This window comes from Stegastes partitus, unplaced genomic scaffold, assembly GCF_000690725.1.
Source record: "Stegastes partitus isolate 25-593 unplaced genomic scaffold, Stegastes_partitus-1.0.2 Scaffold672, whole genome shotgun sequence".
In the NCBI taxonomy this organism is placed as follows: domain Eukaryota; kingdom Metazoa; phylum Chordata; class Actinopteri; family Pomacentridae; genus Stegastes; species Stegastes partitus.
The window spans coordinates 26,804-38,344 of NW_007578403.1; the positions used below are offsets into that span (position 1 = coordinate 26,804).

General features: G+C 41.7%; 2 protein-coding genes across 3 annotated transcripts in view; one reads left to right on the forward strand and one right to left on the reverse strand.

Moving 5' to 3' along the window:
* The window catches only part of pde3b (phosphodiesterase 3B), a gene marked incomplete at its 3' end in the record, with an annotated part of 28,837 nt that extends 26,785 nt beyond the window's left edge, over positions 1 to 2,052 (reverse strand). The window contains exon 1 of the mRNA XM_008290423.1: positions 940 to 2,052. Coding sequence (XP_008288645.1) covers positions 940 to 1,863 — 924 coding nt within the window. The remainder of the gene's footprint in view (positions 1 to 939) is intronic.
* A 4,154-nt stretch (positions 2,053 to 6,206) lies between these two features.
* The window catches only part of copb1 (COPI coat complex subunit beta 1), a 10,245-nt gene continuing 4,910 nt past the window's right edge, over positions 6,207 to 11,541 (forward strand). Inside the window, exons 1-11 of one of the 2 annotated variants that reach the window (XM_008290413.1) lie at positions 6,207 to 6,333; positions 8,315 to 8,469; positions 8,908 to 9,137; positions 9,391 to 9,560; positions 9,647 to 9,761; positions 9,875 to 9,967; positions 10,058 to 10,195; positions 10,306 to 10,425; positions 10,798 to 10,905; positions 11,010 to 11,156; positions 11,252 to 11,397. In XM_008290413.1, the coding sequence (XP_008288635.1) occupies positions 8,379 to 8,469; positions 8,908 to 9,137; positions 9,391 to 9,560; positions 9,647 to 9,761; positions 9,875 to 9,967; positions 10,058 to 10,195; positions 10,306 to 10,425; positions 10,798 to 10,905; positions 11,010 to 11,156; positions 11,252 to 11,397 (1,358 nt within the window). In that variant the 5' untranslated portion in view covers positions 6,207 to 6,333; positions 8,315 to 8,378. The remainder of the gene's footprint in view (positions 6,334 to 8,314; positions 8,470 to 8,907; positions 9,138 to 9,390; positions 9,561 to 9,646; positions 9,762 to 9,874; positions 9,968 to 10,057; positions 10,196 to 10,305; positions 10,426 to 10,797; positions 10,906 to 11,009; positions 11,157 to 11,251; positions 11,398 to 11,541) is intronic. The other variant, XM_008290414.1, reaches the window with a different exon arrangement.

Genomic DNA, 11,541 nt, shown 5'->3' on the forward strand with positions numbered 1-11,541 from the left:
GTGACCACTAATCTGCTGAACGGCACACACACACAAACACAATGAGGTGAAAAACAACTGCTGGAAATGGCACAACTGGATATACATTTTTAGTTCTCTTATCATTCCACGCAAACCTCGAAGGACACACAAACAATGTGTGTGACCCGATGGCTTGGCATCCAGTGAAGAAAAGCCTGCTTTGTTCCTTAAATACATTGTTGTCTATAATGTTGTCGTTTGTCTACATTAACAGCTTGCGTCAGCTTTTTTGTGTGTGTGTGTGTGTGTGTGTGTGACATATTGTATGCAACCTGATAGTCTTTTCATTCTGTGTGGGGGCACCACTCGATATCGGTGGATTGTTTTTCAAAACTAATGCAAAGTGGGAAAGCGAGCATCGCTTGGTGTAGACGACGGTGTGTTCTTAGAGTTGTGTGTACAAGCAAAGAAAGAAAGAAAAGAAAAAAGGAAAGTGTGTGTGTTGTGGACACTGTGGATCGTCCGTGTGCTTACAGTGTGTTGTTGACAGCCACAGCTCTGTGGGACTGGAGGCCACATCACTGGCCTCGTGCTGTTATTGTGGCAGCTTTTAAATGAACAGAATCCCAATAAAATGGAGAGGCTGATTAGATAGCGGTCGCAGGTGAGCAGGCTGTAAACAGTGATTTATTAGAGGTGGTTTTTTTGTTAATAATTATTACAGAGAAAAGCCCTTGTTGGACATGCAGGCCTGTGTCATAACGCTGGTGTTGCACTGCTGCCTTCTCCTGAACAACATTTCAGATTTTAGGCTCATAATTTGATCAAATTACTTGTTTTTTCCATGACATGACGGTGGGTGTTTTCCACTCATGCACACGTGTTGGATGACCAGCAGGCCTACGTTTGCAAAAATAAAATAAAAATAAAACCCTCCAACAACAACAGGAGGAGGAGGTGGGGGGGTCAAACACCTACCTGTTCTCTGGATATGCAGGGCAACGAGGGTCTGCGGGGCATTTTACAGCTGCCATAATAGCTGGTGGACGTCTCCCCCAGCGACACGCAGCTGGACCTCCTCCTGGGTCGGATCACGGGCACCTTCTCCTCGGCGCTGGAAATCCCACTCGGCGCTTCCCTCGACGGGTAGTAGCGGTCGAAGCAGAGCCCCAGCAGCGAGCCGGAGACCCCGGCGGCGCAGGCGAGCAGCGGTCTGAGCAGCGCGGGCAGAGCGCTCAAACTTGTGAACGACACCAGCCACACGACGCTGGCGAACACCAGGATGAGGACGCTGTGTTTGAGTTTGAGCGTCGGGATGAGCGTGAGCAGACCCACACATCCCAGCACGAATAACAACCTGCCCACCATTTGCATCTGGTGCTGCTCCTCTCCCCATTGCAAGAAGCGCAAAACCAAAAAATCCCCGAGGTAGCACGACGCTGGCAGTGACAGGAGCCAACATTTGCTGCTCTCCTTCTTTCTCCTGCGCAGGTAGAACGTGAGGAAGAAGAAAGCACATCCTATGCTGAACAGAGGGCTGATGGACTGGGAGAAGCCCGACAGGAAAGTCCGCAAATCCCACAGCGAGTCACTTTGCAAGCTCCTAGAAATGAGCAGAGAGACCGCGAAGGCGACGAACGCGCCGACGTACAGGGCAGAGACCTTCAGCAGTTTGGAATTGAGAACGTCCTCGTTGCAAAACCTGCACACGCTCAACAAAAAGCCCCTGTGATGGTCCTGTTTCAGGGGGGTGACGCAGCTCTTCACATAGCCGTTCCTGAAGCCCTCCGAGCTGTTTACACTTCCAGCAGCGGCAGCAGCGGCGGCGGCAGAGGCAGCAGCAGCTCCGTCGTGGTGCCGTGTTTTGCCGTGCAGAACCTCTCCTTCCTCCCGTGCAGCCATGGCTCGACCCGAGGCTCCTGGTGTCCGCGCTAACAGTCCCCCCGCTCCGCTGCTGTTCACGCCGTATTAACGCTCAACTACATGACAGCAAACGCACTCCATGGTCACTCAAACGTGCTCCAGCACTTGGACTGAAGAAAGAAGGTGAGATGTTGTTTTTACAGAAACGGCGCTCTCTGTCGCCGCCTACAGGACACAACTCGGACCTTTAGGGCTTTTTTTTTTTTTTTTGCTTTTTTTTGTGATGTGGATCTCTGAACCAATCCCGAGCTGGGCCGCTCATATAATATTATCAGTATGCTTTGTGGCTGTAAAGGAAATATGATTAAAACTATTTAATTTCCGCGAAAAGTTGAGTAATGTCAGAAGCTACGTGTACCGTCGTTGCTGCTATGAAATAATAGCCTCATTTAGGCAATAATAAAAATTATTTAGGTACCAGTTCCAGAGCTTCTCGTAGCTTGGTTGGTTTTAATTAGCATGGTCATACTTAATTTTTACTAACTGTGTAATTAAAATAATATTTTCCAGTCTTTAACTGGATTTTAAAGCCTCCACACTCGGTCACCACTGCGTGTCGCTGCATCATGCTGCTCTGCGATCGTTTGCTTCGCCTGCCCTGAACTCGCTGAAGTAGACGAGTGTCGATTGAACTGATCGCAGAAAAACAAACAACACAGCTCAGGACTTCAGTGGCGCCACGCTTTGCATTTTACTCAGAGAAATATTTTATTGCTCTGAGGCTTTTATTTGTAGGTGTGCAAATCTGTAAACTGTTGTTGTTGTTTTAACCACATTGTGTACCTGTTTTAATTCAACTCTGTACCAGCAAGCCGGATTGTTTAAACAGCACCTCGTCATACACAAATGTTATTCAAAGTTATGTACAGCCAGCTGAATTACATCCATCAAAAACAGTACAGACAAGCTGAATGAAGTGCACACATATTCATAAAGTGCTTAACATGTACAGACTAAAAAAGACAAGAGATGAGAAAAATAAAAGCATGTAAGAGATAATATATAATATAATAATAATAATAATAATAATAATAATAATAAAGTGTACAATAAAATAGAAACGAACTTATTAAAATGAAGTGAATAACAGTGCAGGCAGGTTTAACAAGTACAGACTTGCTGATATCATGGAGTTGGGGATACACAACACATTTAATTTTTGTAAATATTGCGTTTTTTCATGTGAAAATGAGGAAAATGTGTGTAGCCTAATTAAAATCAAAATCATAAATCCTGCCAAAAATGTATGCCATTTTTTTTTAACTGTAGTGTCTGCTGGAGTTTTGTGTTTTTATTAAGTCTTTATTTTTTTCAAACTTAATGAAATCATTTTACAGTGTAGTATAATATGTATATATATAATATGTAAATATAATAAATGTCATGTTAGAGAAAGAGAAGATGACACTTTATTAAGAACTTCAAAGGAAAATCTTGTGCTTTGTATTGCTCAGAAAAATTACATTAACTTGAGAATTAAGATAGATAGATAGATAGATAGATAGATAGATAGATNAAGATAGATAGATAGATAGATAGATAGATAGATAGATTACTTTATTGCCATTCAATCAGTACATTAAAAGAAATTAAAATACACTTAAGGGCAATAAATTATGCAGTTTGATGTCTACTATTAAAAAAGACTTAATGTGGCATTCTGTTACTATACGTCTAAATAAATAAAAATTAAGTATTTTTGTCTTAACGTTTGAAACCATTCTTAAATCATGAAAGAAAAAGACTTCCGGTTGAAGCACTGATGGTACCGATACACGTTCCAAGAAAACAAACAATTTAATAAACTACTAAACTGTCCAGTCATGTACAACAACAGAGGACAAACTGTACTGGGATGCCATCAACTGCAAATCTTGGACTGCTGCAATAGACGGCTAAGAGATATTTGGAGAAATTTGGACATGACACAACAGGAAAAGCACAGGTGCAATTAATAAAATTAACACTGACTGCGTGTAATTTAATTTCGCCCGTTCCACAGCCCTTGCATTGTGCATGCTGGCTCTCTGGAGCCATCTCTGATGTAATTAGTGACACCTGTGTCTCTGCTGCCCTGAAAAGTCAAAATGTCTGCACTGAAGAAGGTCAATGGAAAGGGAAGGCAATTCTGTAACCTCCATGTTTACGGTAAATGTATGAAGCAACAAATCATGTATGAGGAAAATAAATTAACTCCACTGCATGTATTCTGCTCACCACCATGACAAGTTTTTTTTCTGTGAGATTTACTATAAATGTCATGTCCCTGTCTTCCTTTAAGACAATCTAAATGGTACAATATGGACTTGCTGGCGTCAGAGAAACCAAGAAGAGAATTTCTTTATTAAGTTGAATGAGATTCCATTGATGAGCAGTAATTTTATAAAAGGCATCCTGAGCGGTAAGAGGCTTACTGTGAAGCTGCTGTTCTTTACCTGACAGGGTGTGATGTGATGTCAACACTTTTCTCTTGACTTCTTATCATAACTCCCTCCATGTGAAATTGTATATCAGTAGAAACACTATCAAAACACTGGAAGTGGTGTAGGAATGCATACGGTCTGTTGTGGGGTTTATAACTGACAACGCTGGTTTGCAAAACTCTGCAGTGACAGCGTGATGTGTTGTAGACTTCCTCAGTCCTAAATACACAACATAACACTAATAACAGGATTTTGTTTTGCACAGGCGGACATCTCCTTTCATTATGTGAACACAGCTAGTGTAGTTTATTCTTGCATAAGCAATACCTGCGTAAGCAAACATCAATAGACCCGCTCGCTCTGCATGTGTGTCACGAAAGTTCCTTTTAGTTCTGGAAATGAGGTAAAACAAATATTTCTGTGATTTTGACCCTGTTTGCTTTGGCGGGCCGTGATCACAGATTGTTACTGTGAAGTGAAGATCATTACATTAAAAGTAATTCACTTCAAGACTTGTGTTAGAGTTTGTCTATTCACTGTCAGTGACCATAAGCTTCCACTGGAGGGTGCCATATACTATTAAACGCTGTTGTACTCCTCTTTATATGTAGCCAGTGGCTCTAGGATTTGTTTAAAGTCCTTAAGAAATTCAACTTTAGTTCAATAATGTTTTTTTTTTTTTTAATTAATAAATTGTTTAATGAATTATCTGTGTAGTGATACAACGATACAGGGAGACAGGACTGGTGAACCAGGCAACTTTGAGGCAACATAAAAACATGAGTTCTTGTTAAATGTTTAAAGAAGGAATGCTTTAAAGTTTTATAATGTGAAGGTTAAGCTAGTTGAACACTTTCACAACTCACAAGATGACTCTGACCAAATGAACCATCCAAAGTGCAGTTAAGCTACATTTTTATGGAGTCCCAGGTAATTATCGGGGTCATATTCTGATGTGTCTGTAACGTCTATGTATGCAGCCTCACAAATGTTTTGCATCATTTTGTGGAGACTCACAACAGCCAGACAAAATTCACAGCAAACCTGGAACATGGTGCCTCATAAATGTCACTGAGGTCCTGTTGCATTTTATTCATCTACAAAGCATCGTTAGGAAAATTACCTGAATATTTTACTTGTCTTTTTAATTAGAGATCAATTTCTCATCAAACTAGGGCCCAAGATTTTATAGTCTTGGAAAACATTAAAACTGAGATCAGGAAACAAACTTTTAAATATTACGCACCCAAGCATTGGAACAAAACTCACAACCTGTTGAAATGAGATGATCCCATTTGACAGGTTTAAGGTCCTGGTGTCCAACATGGAGCAGTGTGAGTGTAAGTGTTTTCTTTAATATTAGCTTTCTCTAACATATGATTGTCTATCCTGTATATATAGAGGGTTTTTATTTTGATTGTCTGTGGCGTTTATTCTGTATGTGAGAGTCTATGTAAATATCTATTCTTTTGTATTTTATTCTGTATTTGTTCTGTGTTTTAGTAATTGCTGAAAATGTCTTTTCTGCTTATTGTCATGCTCACAGGGCACCCATGAAAAAGAGACTCTCACTGAGGCTTTTCCCTGTATGAATAAAAGCTGCTGTAACACTTAAAATTTCCCTGCTGCAGGATCAATAAAGGTTAAATCTTAATCTATCAAATGAAAAAAAAAACAGCTTGTAGGTACACGATGATTTGTGTTTTAAAACATTTTTACAACAAAATGCCAACATAGAATTTATGGCTTTTGACTATTTTTGAACCTAAAGAGACCTTCATGATCAATCGTGTGATTTTTTCAGGGGGTTTGGCTGGATTATTGCCTTCGCGTTTGAGCCTCGCGGCGCACCGTAGCAGTGATGTGGCTCAGACGGTAATCTTCCACGTCACTAGGAAGTGGCGGAGAGAGAGAGAGAGAGAGAGAGAGACAGCTCGCGACAGGGAGCGAACGAGCGTTTCTACAAATGTAAATACATAAAGTGGATATTGAAGGCCACCTCGGAGGATCACAGACGTGCAGTCAGGTAGGTTCTGGAGCTCAGGTTGACCCAACACGGGTGCTGTTTGCCCCGCCGAGCCGTGGTCACTGGTGAGACGGCGAGCTAACGTCCTCCATTTCATTGCTAGCCTGGGCAGAAGCTAAGCTGCTGGTAAGCTAGCACTCGGTAGTCGACAACCGATCGTTTGTCTTCAGTTCGTCTAACTAGCTGTATAGTCGACTAACCGGCTAATGCTTGCGTTAAAGCCGGGTTTTGCGGTGTAGCTGTGCGGTGCTAACGCAGGTAAACGCCATTTAACGGGAGGACAGGAGCGTCAGTGTTGGACGGGGATGAGCGCTGCGTGTCCACTTTAAGACAACTCTGACTTTAGCTGCTTTCCTCTGTCACAGAGTTTACTCTGTCCTGCGTTTACAGTCTCCTCTGTCGGTGAAAAGCAGCAAAAAACACGAGAAGTCGTGTGAACCTTGAATAATTAACTTACTGGAAGTTCAACAGAAATCGAGCTTTTGGTATAATCGTGACAAACTGCTGCTGGTCTTTAGTTAAAAGAAAAAGTCACATCTACTTCACACATTTCTCATACTTCAGTAGTTATTACAACCAGCTTAAGGTGACTAAATGTCCCACTGCCAGATGTCATTTTGAAGAGCGATCAACGTCTTCAGGTTCTTCATAACCAGGCCTTAATCATTACTGTTAGGATGCTATGTCCAGTGCAACACATGATTCAAGACATAATTCAACTATGCAATGCAAGCTATGGGTTTCGTAAAGAAGGAGAAAAGTGCAAATAACACTTAAAGACTTATCCAGTGGCGTTGAAGCAATATGTGAGAGTTTATTTTCCAGATCTGTCTGTAGTTTTGCAGGACACAAGCCGAAGCATTTAGTCTAAAGGTTGTGCTCACACGTGTTCAAGTCAAACAACGATCAGGTGCTTCTAGGTGCATTGAAAGTTCTTGCATAGATGGATAATGCAAAAATGCTTTCCAAGAACTATCTAATATAAGATTAGTCAACGTGAAGCAAATTAATCGAGTGGCCTCAGGAGGACAAAATTCCCTTTATTTCATAATCCCTCCATGTGCATGTGGAAGATTTGATTCAGTAGAAGTATCAGCACTTTGCATTATTATAATATAATGTATTGCTGGGTTTTGTCTGTAATTATTTTCTGTGGAAACATGTTGAGACTCAGTTTTTAAATGACCAGTAAGATTTGACAAACATTTTTTATTAACATTTTCCATTTGTAACTTTTGCACTTATAGCAAAAGTAGAAGTTTTTATTTACATGACTGTCACCTTTTTCTTTAATTGACAAATGGTTTCTCAGAATTATAAGCAGCAGAGAATGAGCTCGTAACAGAAAAACCTCCAGAATGATCAACAGCTTCATGCCACCAGCTGTCTGAACGCTGAACTGCTGATCCAGATGTGCAAACACTTTTTATTTAAAGCGCTTTAAGTTATTGGATCCTGAAGAAACGCTCTCTCATCTTGCCTGTACTGCTGTGTATGAACAGCAAAATGACAGTAAACCTGATTTGATTTAGCATTTGTATTGAGCAACCCCAGTTAAAAATGTTGATCCCGATCATGTGGGCAGTATCTGTTTTCATTAATTGTTGTGGGTCTGTTATAAGGGTTGAGATTACCTGTTGTGTTTAATTTTCATCCAGGTTGCAAGTCAGTGGCAGGCCAAACACTAGCAGACCAATAAAATATGTTTGCAGTGATTCTAGTGTCATTAGCAAATGTCCTGCAAACCAGAAGTCTTCAAATGAACTCTAATATTGACCATCTTCAAGTTAAACATTCCTTCTTCTGCTGCTGCCAAGAAAGTGAAATATAACCCCGCCGTGCTTTATTCTGTTTCACAATGCTCTACACCAGTTGGAACACGCTTTTTTAAGCATCATCGTCATATCCCACATGTGCTGCTGTTACACTTATGCGTCTGTATAAATGTTTTCTTCACCGACTGTTTTTCTGTTTCTCGCAGGTTTTTTTCCAGTGAGCGACATTCATTGGGATTCTTCTAAACGGATTCAAGCCCGGCAGCAAAAATGACGGCTGCAGAAAACGTTTGTTACACTCTGATCAACGTTGCGTCTGACTCGGAGCCCCCGTCTGAAGTCAGCTTAAAGGCGGATCTGGGTAAACACTCCTACAATGTACTCGCAAAGCTGTGCTACGAAGCAGATTTACCTTCTTAATCACGTCGAGGAAGGATATTGTTTGTTTTTTTTTAAAGCTCTTTCTGTCCAGGAGATGATTGGATTTTAATTTATAAGAAAAGCTAAACTGTTTTTTACAGGGTTCAAAAAAATGTCTTTTTCTCTCATTGTTAGAAATGTTTATAGTGATTATTTCTTAAGCAGAAACTAGTGCCAGTGAAAACAGTTTGATTGTTTGAGGTCTGTGGGTCATCCTAGAAGGTTTTACCAATATTGGGTGAATTTATCAAATGCCTAAATGATTAATTGCTCATTTATAAATTATAGAATTCTTAAAAGAAAAGTTTAGGTGAAGGTTAAAATGATCAGGTGAAGATTGATTTAATTAACATATTGATTATTATTATTATTATTACAGAAAAGGGGGAAATCAAGGCAAAGACTGAAGCCCTGAAGAAGGTCATCATCATGATCCTGAACGGAGAGAAGTTACCAGGACTGCTGATGACCATCATTCGCTTTGTGCTGCCGCTTCAGGACCACACCATCAAGAAGCTGCTGCTAGTTTTCTGGGAAATTGTCCCGAAAACAACTCCAGATGGCAAACTGCTTCAGGAGATGATCCTGGTCTGCGATGCCTATAGAAAGGTACGCTAACTGACACGCTAACAGTCGAGCAACACAGTCTGTGTGTTTTCAGATATACACAACACAATACACTATGTACAACAGCAGAGAAACGAATAAGACACGTAACAGTAAACAGTAGTTAAAACAAACAGGAGATGTGTATTTGTTTTCAGTATCAATAATGTAATAATAGCACAACTACCAAGGTGGATCCGTGGCTGAAATGTGCTGCTTCCATTGTCGTCATTTGAAATCTTTGGTGTCATTTCAGGACCTGCAGCATCCCAACGAGTTCATCCGCGGCTCCACTCTGCGTTTCCTGTGCAAGCTGAAGGAGTCTGAGCTGCTCGAGCCTCTGATGCCAGCGATCCGGGCATGCCTGGAGCACCGTCACAGCTACGTGCGCCGCAACGCCGTCCTGGCAATTTACACCATCTACAGGTACAAGCTCTTGAATATTTCATGTTCAGATGCTCTACTTTGCCCTCCATTCACTAGTAAACAACAAGCAACTTTATTCGTTGCAGGAACTTTGAGCATCTCATCCCAGACGCCCCCGAGTTGATCCACGATTTTCTTGTCAACGAGAAAGATGCCAGCTGTAAAAGAAACGCGTTCATGATGCTGATTCATGCCGATCAGGTTCGTAGCCCGTTGGTGCACTGTCCTCTTTACTGTTTCTATTGTTGTACGCCACAAGAGTTACAGCAACTAGCTCGAAGGCCAAACCTTCATGGTCTCATTTCATCGTACAGGATCGAGCTCTGGATTACCTCAGCACCTGTATCGACCAGGTTCACACTTTTGGCGACATCCTCCAGCTGGTCATCGTGGAGCTGATTTACAAAGTGAGTTCCCGCCTTTAATGGTCCTAATTTAGGATATGTACCACAACAGCATACAGTCAGAGCTGATTTAATGTCTGTTTTTGTTGTTAGGTTTGCCACGCTAACCCGTCTGAACGAGCCCGCTTCATTCGCTGCATCTACAACCTGCTGCAGTCCTCCAGTCCGGCGGTCAAGTATGAGGCTGCTGGGACTCTTGTAACCCTCTCCAGCGCTCCCACTGCCATTAAGGTACAGCTTCAAGGTTTTGTCTGTGCTTGTGGAAGTCATTTGACCAAGTGGCGGCGATGTCCTTGGTCTAGCTCGGCCTTTCATGCATCCTGTGTTTTGTTGGACTCCAGGCTGCTGCCCAGTGCTACATTGATTTGATTATCAAGGAGAGCGACAACAACGTCAAGCTGATTGTTCTCGATCGTCTGATTGAACTGAAGGAACATCCCACTCACGAGCGCGTGCTCCAGGTACATCGAATTATGACTTCAGTTAGTTCTTGCAGTCGTAGACGAATGCAGTTTAGGACCTTTTGAACTATAAAACTACTTTTCCGCTCTTAGGAAATAATCATTTCTGCTAAAAACAATAGAAGTTTTTTGATATTGTTTGCTTTATATATAATTATTTTTTAATATGAGATCATGACAGAATCTACAGGAATATATACAGAAGGATTTTCTTTAGTGTAGTTTATGGAGCTAAAAGCAGCAGAAGAAGTCAGGACTATGGCTAATGTAGTTATACTCTGAGACAGCTCCAGCTTGCTGCACTTACAGCCCATCAGCTCTGTTGAGACCTAATTTGGTTGCCACTAATGCTCTTTTTCTTTTTAAATCCAGGACCTTGTGATGGACATCCTGCGTGTTCTCAGCACTCCTGACCTGGAAGTCAGAAAGAAGACCTTGCAGCTGGCGCTGGACCTCGTTTCATCTCGCAACGTAGAGGAGGTCTGTTGCACGTGCAGTATATCCACGTTTTTGTTCCTGTTTGGTACCGACCCAGAGAGAGATCGGAATACGTTGTAAACATAGTTTATCTGCCTGTTTCCCAGCTGGTGATTGTGTTGAAGAAAGAGGTGATCAAGACAAACAACGTAACCGAACACGAAGACACCGATAAGTACCGGCAGCTCCTAGTGCGCACACTCCACTCGTGCAGCGTGCGCTTTCCTGACATGGCAGCTAATGTCATACCTGTGGTGAGTTCACTAAAAACTGAACACAGCAAAAACAAAATGCTTCGTAACGGACACCTAAATGTTAAGACTTTCCTGTGCGTTGACGTGATTGACAGCTGATGGAGTTCCTGAGCGACACTAATGAGGCAGCTGCAGCCGACGTGCTGGAGTTTGTGAGGGAGGCCATTCAGAGGTTTGACAACTTGAGACCACTGATCATCGAGAAGATGCTGGAAGTCTTTCATGCCATCAAAACAGTCAAGTAAGCTTTATAAACACATTCAACAATATAATAAGCACCACATTAGTTCATCTTTTTGTTTCTCTCCTAATAGTTGTGAAAAGCAGGTAGAGTTGCTCAGTGATGAAGTAAACAGGTATAAATTCAGTTTTAGCAATCGCCGTC